At 36.2% G+C, this 16,711-nt stretch overlaps 1 protein-coding gene across 6 annotated transcripts in view; it reads left to right on the top strand.

The window, feature by feature from the left end:
• Positions 1-16,711, top strand: part of RALGPS1 (Ral GEF with PH domain and SH3 binding motif 1) — a 749,724-nt gene that overhangs the window by 241,277 nt on the left and 491,736 nt on the right. For all 6 annotated transcript variants that reach the window (XM_074211544.1, XM_074211540.1, XM_074211539.1 and 3 more), the window contains one exon: positions 4,418-4,507. In XM_074211544.1, coding sequence (XP_074067645.1) covers positions 4,418-4,507 — 90 coding nt within the window. The remainder of the gene's footprint in view (positions 1-4,417; positions 4,508-16,711) is intronic.

The raw sequence follows: 16,711 nt of genomic DNA, 5'->3' as shown, positions 1-16,711 counted from the left end.
TAGGGTAAACCTGATGGGCACTGTTTCCAATAATCTTACTCAAAAGTCTTCACCAGTATGCTTTCCATTCCCAGTTAGTCAGATTTAAACTAGCTTTTTCAGAAGGTTCTTTTACTAAGGCATTATAAAAAAAAGGTCTCCATAAGTTAGAGTACATCCTTTACACACCTACCACACATGGTCTCTGGAGAAAGTTGGTCTTGTTCTTGTTCAGTTGTGTCCAACCCTTCATGACCCCATGGACTATAGCACACCAGACTTTTCTATCCTTCCTTGTCTGTTGCAGTCTGTCCACACTCATGTTAATTGTTTCCTTGACACTGTCATTCCATCTTATCTTCTGTCTTTCCCTTCTTTTGTCCTCAATCTTTTTTTCTCTCCTCTTGATATTTAATAGCTGTGTGACCTCAGGTAGTTCATAATTTATGTATGCCTTACATTACTTGTCTAATTCTTTTTCTTTTTTTAATTAAATACAAAGATAGGTTTCAACATTAATCCTTTTGCAAGTTTTTGAGTTCTATTATTTTTCCACCACCCTTCTTTCCCTCCCCTCTACCCCTATGATGAACAATATGATATAGGCTGTACATATATAATCATGTTTAACACATTTCTATAATAGTCATGTTGTGAGAAAAGAATTAGAATAAAAGGGGAAAGAACTATGAGAAAGAAAGAAAGATAGTAAAAGAAATTTTAAAAAGTGAGCAAAATATACTTACTCCAAAGTTTTTTCCATTGGATGTGAATGTTTTGCCTTCCAACTTTTCCAACATCAGGGACTTTTCCAATAAGTCCTGATCTTATTATGTATCCAAAGTATTTAAACTTCAACTTTACTAGTTGCCCTTCCAGTGAATAGTCTGAATTAATTTCTTTAAGTATTGACTGATTTGATCTCCTTACTATCTAAGGGACTATCAAAAGTCTTTTCCAGCCTCATAATTCAAAAGCATCAATTCTGTGGCACTCAGCTTTCCCTATAGTCCAATGATCACAGTCATGCATTAATACTAGAAAAACCATAGCTTTGATTATATTGACTTGTTGGCAATATGAAATCTCCACTTTTTAGTATGCTGTCCAGATTTATCATAACTTTAATTCCCAAAAACGTGCATCTTTCAGTTTCATGGCTGCAGTCACCCTCTGCAGTGATCTTTGAGCCCAGGAATATAAAATCTGGCATGACTTCAATTTCTTCTCCTGTTTTCCAGGAAGTGATTGAACAAATTGCCAAAATCTTAGATTTTTTTTTTGTTGTTAAATTTAAAACCAGCTTTTACACTTTGTTCTTTTACTGTCATTCACAGGCTTCTTAATTCATCTCCTCTTTCTGTCATCAGAATAGTATCATTTGCATATCTGAGATTGTTAATAATTCTCCCAGCAACCTTAATTCTGGCTTTTTTTGATTCTTCCAACCTGTACTCTACATATGAATTCAAATACAGTGGTAGTGAGGCCCACATGTCAAAACATGGAAAACAGAAGAGTACATCCTAAGTCCTGGTTCTGGGGGATCTTTCGCCCTTTGAAGAACTCTTATGAAGTTTCTCTTAAGAGAATGAGATCCACAATGTATAACATGGAGACAATGTAAAGACTAACAGACTGTCTTCTGTGGGGGTTGGGGAAAAATTGTAAAATTCAAAATAAATAAAATCTTTCTTTTATTAAAAAAACAGAGAAAATGAGAGATCCAAAGATCTGTGCCATCTACAATCCTTATCTGGATTCTCTTTACCTAAGGAGTCGCATTTCCTTTAGCTATTTCCTTCTTTGAGATGTTTTTTTTCCTTCATCTATCTGTGACAGTCTGCCCTCATCCTCTCTTTCTCTGCTTAAAAATGAATATTTTCTGTTAGTGATCTATTTTCTCTGATAAGATTAATGAGGGGGAGGGGGAATATGACACTCCCTTTAGCTTCATTTTCCCCCCACTGACCTCTGAAATACTTTTCAGGTGTTCTCCCCCATTTGACTAATTTGTTGCTGGACAGAACCAACCACTGAAATTCTTCTCCTATTTTAAGTTCCCAGGAGACATGTTTAGCTTGTTTGGTTAGCCAATCATATTGTTCCCTTACTGATTTAATTAAAGAGGATTTCACACTTCATAAAGAGATCACAGGGTGCAAACCAGCTTGTTCACACATTTAAAACTTCATCAAGACCTTACACTGATTACATTAACTGAACTGAGGAAAAATTACATTTCTTCCCCTTTACCCCACTTGCACTTCAATGACAGTTAAACCTGAACTTCATCTTCAATCATAGTAACATCAACCATTCACATTTGTATAACTGTTTTGTGCTTATAATGCATTTCATACAATATTATTTTACTTGGATTTCACATTAATACTATGAGGTAGACAGGACAAATAATATTTCCATTTTACAGAGGGGTAAACTAAGGCTAAGTGAAGTTAAGCTATTATTCAAGTTCACACATTTAATAAAACCTAGTTTTTCTGAATCTAAGACTAGTAGTTTCTCTATTGTTCCTTGCTGCTAGCTGGCTTTCAATGTGCTCTCAGAGTTATGGTTTAGATTAATAAATTTTTCAGACTTTATTTAAAGCTTCTTGAGCTGGATTAAATGCTTATTCCCTTTCCCTCCCTCCAGTAGTTTAGGTAAGGTTTTATTTATTCACCCACAAATAGCTTAGCTCCAGGGCAGTTTACCAGAGTTGAATGAATCAACTTCCCTCCTCAATCTTTTTAGATTTTGAAATCTCTCATCACTCTAAAATTCTATTTTTGTTCTAAGTTTTAACATGGTATGATTTTTATCAAGTGAGATTCAGTGTGTGGTTCCTGTTTGTGTCCCTTTACTAGCCTCATTTTATGGTGAATGAGATAGTAGGATATAAGGTAGCTAGATTGTAAAGGGCTTAGAATATTTGACTAAAATAATTAGATTTTATTCTTTAGGCAGTGGGGAACCCCTGAGGATTTCTGAGCAGAAGAGCGATGTGATTAGTGTAGTGAGTTAGAAAGATTATTACTATGACAGCACATGGGGAATACATTGGAGGTGGGGAAAAATTAGAGGCATAGTCTCTGTCTTAAATTGTCATGTGAAAGAAAGATTAAATCTGTTCTGTTACTCCTTAGAGGGCAGAACTAAAACCAGACTATGACAGTAAGTTACAGGGAAATATTTTAAGCTAAATACAGAGAAAATCTTTGGAGAGAAGATCAGAATTTGGATAGATTAAGCCTTTCTTTTAAACTCTGCCTCTGCTTCTTATTAGCTTTGTGATAATGAATGTATGATTTAGCTCACCTGGTTTCCTCATCTATTGAATGAGAAAACTAGTCTATATAATCTCTAGGGTACTTCCAATTTTAATATTCTATTTTCTTTTTAAAAAATAGACATTTATCTATCTTTGACTTTTTTCACTATCTAGATATTGTTCCAACTTCTCTCCCTTCCCTAATATTCTATTTTCTAAGAACACTTCCATTTTTTAAATTCTGTGCATTATGTTCTAACATTCCCTGTTCTAAGGTTCCTTCTAAATCAAACAATCTTGATTCTAAAGTTCCATTTAGCTCTCACATTCTGCATTCTGGTCTGTTCTATCTCTCACATTCTACAGTCTTTGTTCTCTTTTAACCCCAGGGATGTACAGTTAGAGAGGTAAAGGAGGCAGAAGCTCCCTTGACTTCATGAAAAGTTAAAAAAATGATAATGATAAAATAGAATAAGTATAAATACTCACTCACTGATCTATGTGTAATTTCTATATGACTCCAGTCATTTTCATAGACAAAGCCAGCTGAATTTGTGTATTTTAGTCTAAAATAAGGGAAAGATGTAAGGTAAGGCAGCCATGAGCTGTCACCTCAGATTGCACAATCCCTCACAAACTGGATTGGATGCACACAATAATGCTGTGCCTGTTGCTTTTTCTCTGTATGTCATCAGTGTGATGTTTATAGAGTCTATATATATATATATATACTCATTTTCCATAGTCTATATGATAAATTTCACATGTATGTATAAGACATTCAGTTTTGCTGATCTTGATTTTAACCACCTGAAAAATCATTCATTTGAAGAGGTGTGTGTGCTACCATTATTATGCTAATCCAGTACAAATACTGTTTGTGTCTCCCTGGTCCAGGATCATACTGCTTTTCACTGTTTAACCTTAATACACAATGGAAGCACAAGATCTCAGAGTCCAAACGGACCAGTGGGCTTTGTAGTTCTACTTCTACCTCAAGGAGAAATTCCCTCTGTAATAAGGCGAACCAAAATGGAAGGAAGGATGTTCTCAGCCCGGCCATTCATAATATCCCTCTGGATATTCATTTGGAAAGTCTTCTGTGATGAATGCCCTCTTGCTGTGAATCCTAATGGAATGCTATGTGTTTCTTTGACTCTCCAGGTCAGTTTTTGGGTCGTGCGGGAGATTCTGACAGCACAGACTTTAAAAATAAGAGCAGAAATTCTGAGCCATTTTGTGAAGATAGCAAAGGTAAGTTAGTACTTTCTTTTGCATTATTATCATCTCTTCACTCAGACTTAAGGTTGTTTGTATTGATTTTTAGTTTGAAGAATGGCTTGTGGTTGTGAGTTTCTTTGGTGTCTGACCTCTTCAAGTGACCTGCAGTCCTTGATGATTGAGCCTCAGATTACATGTCTGAGTCTGTTGTTCCCTGTATCCATGGAAAACAGACACTGTTTCAGCAGTTCTTTTACAAAGGAAGTTTGTCATATTCAGTTATGAGGACTGTTTATGGTCAGCATGATCTCCTGATTGGTTCCCTAATAACTTTAAAATACTACTTTTGCTTTTGTTTCTTTTTCTCTTCCTCTGCCTCTATCATCCTGTGCTTCTCTTCTACTTAAGTAAAATTCAAGAAATATTCATTAGTGATCATGGGATAAAGTAGAAAGAGTAGGGTTTTGAATTTAGAAAAACTGAATTGAGTTCTGACCTCATCATTTACAAGCTGTGTCAACTCCACGCAAAACATTTTATCTCTCTGAGGTCTTAATTTTCTTCTTTGTAAAATGTGTGAAAGTAATGATAACAATTAATTAAAATCTAATATCATTACAGAAGACTTCCCTCACAAGATCATGGGGGGCAGTGTTAACAGTAGAAGAATACCAACCAAGCTTCTTAGTCAGAAGGGACTTAATATACTCTGAGAACATAGCAATAGTTCTGGAAGCAGTGCTCATTCATTTACTGGTACCATAAGATGTCAAGGTGTATTAGAACAAATCAGAAATATAATAGAACAATAAATTGTGTAGGATGGGCGGCATCTACTATAGTGAACAAGTCACAAGTACGTATAAAAATGGACTGATTATATGAATACTTTTGATATGCACCTGATTTGTTTTTCTAGCAAAATTGGAAGCAGATTCTACCAGTTACAGGCAAAGGCTTCAGTCAAATTTTTGCCCATAGAATCCTCAATGTCAAACTATATAATAATGTATTACTGATCAGTACAGGACAATGATAAGAAAAACTCTTCCCAATTCTATATTAGATGAAATAGATCTTAAGGAGCTACTATAATCTGAGAAGGGAAAAGTTGGAAGAACGTGAGTTGACTGAAAATATTTAAATATGTAAATTGCAAAATTATAACTAATAATGAAACAAATGATTTAAAAATAACATTCTCTTAAATGATTTTTGAAAATGAGATGGACTCGGGAGTAGAGCCAAGATGAAAGAGTAAAGGCAAAGACTCCCATGAACTTTCCCCTAAACCACTCCAAAATATCTTTAAATAATGACTCTAACCAAATTCTGGAGTGGCAGAACCCACAAAAAGATTGAGTGAAACTATTTTCCAGTCCAAGACAACTTGGAAGATCTACAGGAAGGGTCTGTTACACTGGGGTTAGAAAGAGCCCTTGGCACCACCTAGGCTGCACTGGAGCAAACCGACTCTAGCCATCCAGGAACAGACTGCAGAGTGCCTGGGTTCATGGCAGCAGTGGTGGTTTCCAGCCCTCTCAGCCTAGAGATTACCAAGGACAATTTGGAAGGTCAGCAGGAAAACTGCACCAGAGTGAGAGCAAAGTCCAGACAGCCAGACCTCAGTACAGACCAGGCCTCAGGAAATCAGGAGCAGGCCTGGGGAATCACCCTGTACCTACTTCCAGAGCACTGGGCCCATGGACAGTAAGGGAATTGGGGGAGATTGCAGAGTTCTTTTTGCTCTGCCTAAAGCAGGATTCTGGCTTTGCCCATACTTATTTATAGTGTGTCCTCTACTATGGAAGCAGAGCCCCCATTAACAAAGAGTTAAAATCAAGTCATAGGCTGGGGAAAGGAGCAAACAACAGAAGAAAAAGAATCTGACCATAGACAATTACTTTGGTTCCATGGAGGATCAAAATAAACACTCAGAAGATGACAAAGTCAAAGACTCTATCCAAAGTCTATGAGAAAAATAATAATTGATCTCAGGCTATGGAAGAGCTCATAAAAGATTTTGAAAATCAAATAAGGGAGGTAGAGGAAAAATTGGGTAAGGATAAGCTGGCCAGCAGGAAAAGGAATGAGAAAAATGTAGGAAAATCATGAAAACCAAGTCAACAGCTAGTGAAGGAGATACAAAAAAATACTGAAGAAAATAACATCTTAAAAACCAGTTTGGGTCAAATGGAAAAAGCTGTTCAAAAGGTCAATGAGGAGAAGAATGCCTTAAAAAACAGAAGTGGACAGATGGAAAAGGAGATACAAAAGATTTCAGAAGAAAATAATTCCTTCAAATGTAGAATGGATCTAAGGGAAGCTTATGACTTTGTAAGAAATCAAAAAATAATAAAACAAAACCAAAAGAATGAAAGACTGGAAGAAAATGTGAAATATCTCATTGGAAACACACCTGACCTGGAAAAACAGATCTAGATCTATTGGGCTACCTGAAAGTTATGATCTGGAAAAGATTCTTGACCTCATTTTTAAAGACTTTCTAAAGGAAAATTGCCCTGATATCCTAGAAACAGAGTAAAATAGAAACTGAAAGAATCTATCAATCATCTCCTGAAAGAGATCCCAAAATGAAAACTGCCAGGAATATTATAGCCAAATTTCAAAACTCCCAAGTCAAGGAGAAAATATTACAAGCAGTCAGCAAGAAACAATTCAAATATGGTAGAGCTACAGTTAGGAAAACACAGGTTTTAGCAGCATCTACATTAAGGATTCCTAGCATGTAAGGGACTATTGTGTTTGGGAGTACTGTAAATTTTCATCACCTGGTGTCCTCAAGCACCAGAGCTTTATTTTACTGGTGGATTGTAGAGTGCCACAGGAATGGGAGTAGACCAGGGACTGGAGAGGATATGTAAGCACTTGTATTTGATTTAATAAGTGGAAATCTTGGAGTTCTTAGAGAACCATGAGAACTTGTCTTCCTTGTCTCCCGCCCCTTCAATGCCTGGGTAAAGATAAGCTGGCCAGCAGGAACCTAGCACTTCCTGAGCAGCTAGTCTAACAGGAACATAACAGTAGGACTTGGAATATGATATTCCAAGAGGTAAAAGTACTTGGATTGCAACTGAGAATCATCTATCCAACAAGTTGCACATACTCTTTCAGGGGAAAAGATGGATATTCAATGAAATAAGGGAATTTCAAATGTTCCTGTGGAAAGGGCCAGAGCTGAATAGAAAGTTTGCTCTTCAAGTACAGGACTCAAGTAAAAGCATATACAGGAAGGGCAATGGAGGAGAAAGGAATTTACTGGGAGAAGGGGAAAGGAGAGGTAGAATGAACTAAGATAAAAGATTAAGCCTCCATTTGATCAAAAAACTGCCTCACCTGTGTTTAAGTTAACCTAATATTGACCTTCTCCTTTGCCATGCTCAAGGAGATCTTGCTGTTCTTGCTCATTGGTATAATGAGCAGGGCAGGGAAATGTATGGGAACCATTATCTGTTATTGTATGCTCCATATTATGTTCCTTAGTCATGCTGACTTAATTATGTTGAACTGTTTGTATTCCTGCATGGGAAGATGATACTAGGAACTCATATGAAGCTTCTCATTTTTTAGGGCAGTTAGAAGGAACATATATAGACAAGCACAGGAGGGAATTTAATTTGAAGGAATAAGATATTAAAAAGATGAAGTTAATGGGGGAGAAAGGAATGTATTGGGAGAAAGGGAAAGGAGAGGTAGAATGAACTAAGATACTTCATGTAAAAGAGCAAAGAAAAACATTTTGTAGTGGAGTGGAAGACAGGGAAAGTGAGGGGATGTGAGTGAACCTTACTCTTCAGAAGTGGGTCAGAGAGGAAATTATGTATACTCAATTGGGTATAGAAATCTATCTTATCCTAGAGGAAAATAGGAGAGGAAAGGGATGGGAGAAAGGGGATAGGGGAAGGGAAGAGGGGTATAGGTGATAGAAGAGAGGGAAGATGATGGGAGAGGGTAGTCAGATACAACACATTTTTGAGAAGGGAAAGGATGAAAGGAGAGAGAGTAGAATAAATGGGAGGTAGAGGAAATAGGATTGAGGGGGATACAGCTAGCGATAATAACTGTGGGGGAAAGTGTTGAAGCAATTTCTTTGATGTACTTCTGATAAAAAATGCTATCCATCCCAAAGACAGAGCTGATGGTTTTTGAATACAGATTGAAGCATATTTTCCCCCTCACTTTATTTTTATTGAGGTTCTCTTTTTTTTTTTGAAAGGGGGGGTATTATGTTTACTTTTACAGCATGACTATTGTAGCAATGTTTTTCATAGCTACTCATTTTTAACCTTCACCAAGTAACTTTATTTCTCTTTGGAGGGAGTAGGGTGGGAAAAGGGAGAGAATTTGGAACTCAGGATTTTGGAAGTAAATGTTGAAACTTGCTTTTGTATGTAGCTGGGGAAAATTTTTTTCAAAAATAAAATGAGATGGACATACTTTGACTGGAATTTTAAATCACCATTTTTGAATTTGACAGCACATCAATTAGCAAACCAACTATGCCAAAACAGAATATTTCACAAAATTGACATTTGCTATAACCATCATGAACTGATTCATTCTTCTTCAGTATTTGAAGGAGAATATGAAAACATTTCAGGATGTGTGCATGAGAACATATATAAAAGTCTTTCCATGGTAAAAGTCATAGGAAAATAGGTGAAATTGTCAGTGAATATACTCCATAGGAATGACAGGCATCATTCGCTGTGGCAGACACAAATTTAGAGACTTACTAAAAATCTACAGAAAATCATTTGAAAATGACATCAATATCTAACTGGTACAGTGGGAAACTTGAAAGGCATATCACTCAATTAAAGTTAACACAAATGTAACTTGTAGAACAGAATCCAGAAAAATAACAGGATATCAGAAATTCTAGATTTAAGAATAATTAGTCACTGAAAGCAAAGTCAAGATTAAGGTAGCACAAGGAGTCAAAACAGTGTGCAAAGCACAAAATATGTGTTAGCAAGGAATCCAACAGAGTAGAAAAGCCAATTGGATCAAATGAAAAAGAGAAAGCTGAAATGCCATTTATGTAATGAACTATGGAACGCTTTGAGCAATGGGATGACTAAAATTCTAGCTATTCTGCAACTGTAAAATATTGGATCTGGATTAACACTTCACAATGACACACAAATTACTAGAAAAACATTGTACTAGTTTCCTTTATGAGGCAAGCAGGAACTTTTGTAATAGATGTATTACCAATAGATTTATTACCAAAAGATGAGAATACTGGTGACCCCTTTTAATGTAGGCCAATCTGGTGTTAATGTCTTTTATATAAGACATTCACTTTTTGTACAATTTTTTTAAAAATCCATAAAAGCTTAGAAGAAAGCAATATATTGGTCAAGAAGAAAACTATATGTGCCAAAAATTCCTAGAGATACAAGGAGAAATTTATCATTAATTCAGTAATTACTGAACAACCACATGAACGCACTATAACATTTATTCTTCTTTATTGATTATAATAAAACCTTTGATACCATTAAAAAGTTTATTTTAAATAGATTTTAATCATCTTTTTTATATCATCTAGATAAACCTTTTTCTTCTCCTCTTCCTTATATTAAATTATTTTTATTATAGGAAGAAAGGGGGAATCAGCAAAACAAATTAACAAATGGAAAAAAATCTGCTATTGTATGCTCCATATTACATTCCTTGGCTGTGGCCTCTAATCTCTGTAAAGGATCTCTTCTTTGGGATTTAGCCTCATTCTTTATAATTAGAATTTTATATTGTTCAGTGTTGATATCTTGGTATGGGTATATTTTCCTGTTTACATGTGTGTTGTATGTATATGTGAGGAAAATGTGGGTGTTTGGGTTCCACAAGAATGTGAAGGGAGGATTCATAGTTTACATTACAAAGATTAAGGTCTGTCTATATTGGTGCCTATGGGCAGATATTGAGTTAAAATAAAAGATTTAGCCTCCATTTGTTCAAAAACTGCCCCACCTGTGTTTAAATTAACCTAGTCTTGACCTCCTTTGCCATGCTCAAGGAGATCTAGCCATTCTTGCTCATTATTATAATAAGCAGGGCAGGGGAAATTTATAGGAACTAATATATCAATTAAATTTGTGACCCCAGCCTTTGATTGTCATGAAGGGGCCAGAAGTAAGTTTTTCAATTGCCTAAAAGAGCTTCTATTTGGGATTTCCCTGCTCCTCTCTCCCACCATGAGAGAGGTGTGCCATTTTGTTAAGATATTTTAATAAAAATCATTTTAGTCACTCTGGGCTAAGTATTCTTGAACATTTAGAACAGTATATCTGTTTGTCTGTCTATCTTTCTATCCATCATTTTCCTGGCTGTTTACTTCATTTTGCATCTATTCATGCAACTCTTTCCATACATCTGTTAATTTATCATGTCTAATGTTTCTTACAGCTCATTGTTATTACAATATATTCTTCTGCCACAGTTTATTTCTTTAACAATAGACCCAAATCTAGTAAAAAAATACTATAGTATTTATTTCCACATGGAAAACTTCCTTATTTTAAAAACACCACCAATAAATTAATATCAAGAACAATTGATATAAAATGTGCCATTTCTCAGAAAGAAATATGATCAGAAAAATTCATTCTGGATCTATCTAGCCTTAGACTAATATCTTTCCAAGAAACAAAGTGTGACTTCCATGTTAGAGATAGATTTGGACCAAAACATTTTATTAGTACTTTATTTATATGGATGAAATTGAGTTAGCTAGATCCACAGAAGAACACTTGAAATAACATGTTCATCTTATGTACTCTTTCTCTGATATAAAATGTCATTTGAGTGTGACAAGGATATAATTCTGAATGTAAGCCAAGGAAAGATAGACAATGAAGGCTTTGGGCTTCTAGAAAAGTCAGACTAAATCACTGAATAAACACAATATGTTCAAATATCTTCAGGTCCTCTAGACAAGACACATTCAGTATAAAGAAGACAAGGAAAAAGCTGTGATTTTACGTTAAGAGACTTGCTAGTATCTCAAAATCAGGTCTCAAGAGGAAAAATCCTTGTTTAAAGCAATTAACATTTATTAAGCACTGACTAAGTAGTATTCGTTCTGCTAAGGGCTGAGAATACAAAGAAAGGAAAAACCACAACCCATGCCTCAGTGAGCTCACTTTCTAGTAAAGGAGACAATGTGCTATCAAATATTTACATACAATATTTATACAGAAGTAATCTTAGAGGGAAGACACTAATGTAAGGATCAAGAAAGGTCTTCTGCAGAAGGAGAAATTTGAAGAGTTTTGAAGGAAGCCAGGGAAGTAAGGAGGTAGAGGTAAGGAAATTAATAAAAAGGCCTGGAGTCAGAAAAATGGAGTGTTGTGTGATAGGAAAAGTGAGAAGACCAGTATTACTGTGTCATAGATTATGTGGTAAAGTTTAAGAACACTGAAAAGATAAAAAGGGGTCAACTTGTGAATGCCTTTAAAATATAGAAAGAGAATTTCATATTTATTGGATCCTGAGTGTGACAGTCACTAGATTTTATTGAAACAGAAGGGAATATCATAGTCAAACTTGCTCTATAGGAAAATTATTTTGGGAGTTGAATGAAAGGGAATTACATGGCAAGAGATTTGGGGCAAGGAAACCAGCCAGAAGACTTCTCTAGAAGATAGTGTAAAATGATGCAAGCTTATTATTCTGTGTGTGTGTGTGTGTGTGTGTGTGTGTGTGTGTGTGTGTGTGTGTGTTTGAATGAGGGGGAGATTAATCTGTGTGGTAAGTGAACCTGAGTGACTGAGAGGATAGGAAAGTTAGCAAAACAGGAAAAGAGAAAAATATCTAAGATATCTATATATCATGTAGCTGGAATTGTCTAAGAGGCAGTTGGTGATGTGACATTGGAAGTCAGAAGGGAGATTAGAGCTCCATAAATAGGTCTGAGAATCTTTTGTATAGCAATGATAAACTTAACTCATGAGAACTGAAGAGATTATCATGCAAGATTGAATATCGGGGGAAGAAAAGAAGTTGAAGGACACAACCCTGAGGGATGCCCGTGGTTATTAGGTATGACTTGGATGAAGAGTCAGAAAATGACACAAAGTAGAAATATCTTGGAATCCTCCTAAGGATGGGCATCAAATATCACCCTGCAGAAATGACTTGAGAAAAGTATTGTGTAACTGTAGAAGAACACAGTATCTAGTAGGTATGTAAAATGAAAACTTGAATACTGCATCACCCAATGGAAGGCAACAAAAGAAACTTTTAGAATGGCATCTAAAAAATGAAAGTATTTAAGAAATTCTCCTTTTAATCAACAATTGAAAGTATAAATCTAAAAAGTTGCTGCCTAAGTAGTCAAAACACACAAATAAAAATTAAACTTTAGAAGCAAATATCACAAAGAAATTGGGAGAACTTCTGAAGAAGAAGGAAGTGGAAAAAATATGACTGGCTATCTGGCTTCAATTTTTCAACATACCAAAAACAAAATTTATATCAAATGCTAAATAGAAAGTTCACATTTCATTATTGTAATTAACTACATAACAATTATATAATGGTTACATCAAGGGCTGTAACTAAAACTCTAGCTTCTCTTCAAAACATAAAAGTAATGGTCTTGGTAATATTTGACTTGGTAATATTTGACATAATTATTGACTTAAATGCCTCAGAATTGTGATTCTCAAGGCAGTTTACTAGTTTCCACTTTGATGTGAGCTCAATGACCTCTTTGTTTTTTTAATTTTTATTTTTACAAGACAGTGGGGTTTAGTAACTTGCCTAAGGTCACACAGCTAGTAAGTACTAATTGAGATCAGATTTGAACTCAGGTTTGGTGCTCTATTCACTGCATCATCTAGCAGCCCTAATGCCTTCTTCTTCTTAGTAGGCAATACATATTTTTGACACAATTTTTCATAAACCCTCATGACTGACAGTATCGAAGATCTTGATCACATCTTCAAATGTTTTATACAGACCTCTGTTCTGCTCCTGGCATTTTTCCTGGAGTTCTTGGGTAACAAACCCCATGTCGATTGTTTCTCTATTCTTTCTGAAGCCACACTGGATTTCAGGGAGATGACCATCTTCCAGGTGAAAGATCAGCCTATTGAGAAGGACTCTGGCAAAAATCTTACCAGCAATGAATAAAAGAGAAATACTCCTGTGATTGACACAGGACAATCTGTTCCCTTTACCTTTATAGAGATGGACAGTGGAGTCATACTTGAATTCTTGGGGAATAACCTCTTCACGCCATATTACCTATAAAATTTCAGTCAGTTTTTGGATGAGCAATGGACCCTCCACCTTGTAGATCTCAGCTGGAATAGAATCAGCACCAGGTTCTTTGCCACTTGAAAGGAACCCAATGGCATTCAAAACCTCTTCTTCAGTTTGAACTTTAGCCAAAGACTAATTGACTTCAACTTGAGGTAAGCTGTCAATGGCTTCTGCATTGATTGATCATTGTTAAGAACACTATGGAAGTATTCAACCCATCTCTCTAGGATCATGTCCCTGTCATTAATCAATGTGGATCCATCAGCACTGAGTAGTTGAGATATCTTTGGCCCATAAATAGCCTTCAGGGCATCATAAAAGCATTTTGATTTGTTACTGTCTGCATAAAATTGAATTCATCTGCCTTCTTATTGAACCAAGAGTCCTGAATCTCTATAAGCTTCACTTGGACTGAACTTTTAATGGAATTAAATGCTGCCTTCTTAGAAGTGGATGAACTATCCTGCTGGTAAACTCTATGGAGTTCTCGCTTTTTTTCATTTAGTATCTTTGGTATTTCCCTGTATTTCATCAGACTAGTCTTGGTGTTTGTGAGTGTTCTGGCCCAGATCAGCAAATGTAGAGCTGTACATAGGGGCAGCTAGGTGGCATAGTGGATAAAGCACCGGCCCTGGAGTCAGGAGTACCTGGTCTCAGACACTTAATAATTACCTAGCTGTGTGGCCTTGGGCAAGCCCTTAACCCCGTTTGCCTTGCAAAAACAAAACAAAACAAAACAAAATGTAGAGCTGTACACCAGAGCTCTAGAACCTGCCTACTCATTTTCTGCTCCACTGTTGCCAATTGTGTGTTGGTTCAGTTTTCCCTCCAATTAGAAACAAACTATTCCTGCTCAGAGAGACACTCTAATCTCTAGACATTAATCCTTCTGGTAGTCAGTCAGTTTGCCTTGGAGTCACCTTTATAGTTTATGTGAATATTTAGCTTAGAGAGGATGAGTCTATGGTGAGTGTGCACAAGTTCCATGCACTGAAGTTGAGCAGAAGTTTTAGTAGGTTTGGTTGACCAAAGAATTTCATTACTATTGTATATTCATTTCACATCAGTGAGCATACCTGGGTTCTGGATAGTGGACAATGCTTTTAAGATTTCCCAGTCATGGGGGTAGCTAATTGGCCCAGTGAATAGAGCACTGACCCTGGAGTCTGGAGGACCTGAGTTCAAATCTGGTCTCAGACATTTAATAATTACCTAGCTGTATGACCTTGAGCATGTCACTTAACCCCATTGCCTTGCAAAAAAAAAAAACTTAAAAAAGATTTCCCAGTCACCAATGGAGTAAAAACAAGGATATATCCTTGCTCCTATACTTTTTAGCATGATTTTTTCAGTCATGTATCAAATACCTTCACTGAGGATGAACATGGATTCATAAATTATTGACCTTGAAAAGGCTACAAGACAAAACCAAAGTGGAGAGAGTGTTGGTACATGATCTTCTGTTTACAGATGACTGTTCACTCAATGCAGCCTCTGATGTATAGATCCATTCTCTGCTGCTTATGCTAATTTTGGTCTAATAATCAACACCAAGGAAAACTTAGGTGCTCCATCAGTCAGCGCCACACCATCCATATGTGGAATACAGCACATTGAGGAGTTTTGAATATTGTGGACAAATTCACTTACTTTGGCAGTATCCTTTCCAGGAAGGTACATTGACAATGGGGTTGATACATTACCAGAGCTAACTCAGTATTTAGGAGACTCAAAAGAAAATGTGGGAGAGAAGAGGTATTAGACTGACTGTCAACTGAAGGTTCATAGAGCTGTTATGTTGACCTCATTGTTGAATACCTATGAAATCTGGACAGCCTACCAGCACCATATCAGGAAACTGAATTGCTTCCATTTAAATTGTCTTAGGAAGATTCTGGATTTGAACCCAGATCCTCCTGACTCTAGGCCCAGTGCTCTATGCCCTGTGCCTAGCTGCTCCAAGCATGTAATTCTTTTTTTTTTTTTGCAAGGCAAATGGGGTGAAGTGGCTTGCCCAAGGCCACACAGCTAGGTAATTATTAAGTGACTGAGACCAGATTTGAACCCAGGTACTCCTGACTCTAGGGCTGGTGCTTTATCCACTGCGCCCCCTAGCCGCCCCCCCCCACGCCACCTAGCCGCCCCCTCTGCACCACCTAGCCGCCCCCCAAGCATGTAATTCTTAATGTGTGCTGAGGAAGAATAGAAATGAAAGGTTTGAGCTTGAATTTGGAAGTCAAATTAAAGTAATGGATGGGATCAATTTTTGTAGATACTTTGATCCTTCCCAGCTAAGACTTATAAAGCATACAACTATAAAATAGAAAGTTGAAACTATATATACATATTTAAAATTTTATTTAAGGCAATGGGGTTAAGAGTGACTTGTCCAAGGTCACAGAGCTAGGCAATTATTAAGTGTCTGAAGCTGGATTTCAACTCAGGTCCTCCTGACTCCAGGGCCAGTGCTCTATTCACTGCACCACCTAGCTGTCCCCCAAAACTATATTTTTTAAGAGACTGCTTGGTATCCAGAAGTCAAAACTTAAGGGAGGAATCCATGTTGAGCCAATATCTAAGTTATACTATTTTTACCATATACTTCTGGTAGCATAGGATAGATAAAATTGACTCTAGAATAGTAGTTATTAATCTTTTGGAATGCTGGTGAAGCCTATGGATTCCTTCTTAGAATAATGTTTTGAAATACATAAAATAGAATCAATAAGATTATGACAGAAATCAATCATATAGTAATAAATTCTCTATCTATCTATCTATATCTATATTTAAAATTCTAGGAACCTAGGTTAAGAATCCCTGATATAGAAGGGTGTCCAACCAAAATCCTATACAATGTTTTTTGAAACACAAGAGTTCATTATCCTATGATTATCTATCACTTCCTCAATATAAAGTAAGAAGAATAATTATAGATGT

This window comes from Macrotis lagotis, chromosome 1, assembly GCF_037893015.1.
Source record: "Macrotis lagotis isolate mMagLag1 chromosome 1, bilby.v1.9.chrom.fasta, whole genome shotgun sequence".
Taxonomy (NCBI): Eukaryota; Metazoa; Chordata; class Mammalia; order Peramelemorphia; family Peramelidae; genus Macrotis; species Macrotis lagotis.
This window is presented reverse-complemented; position numbering and strand designations above follow the sequence as displayed.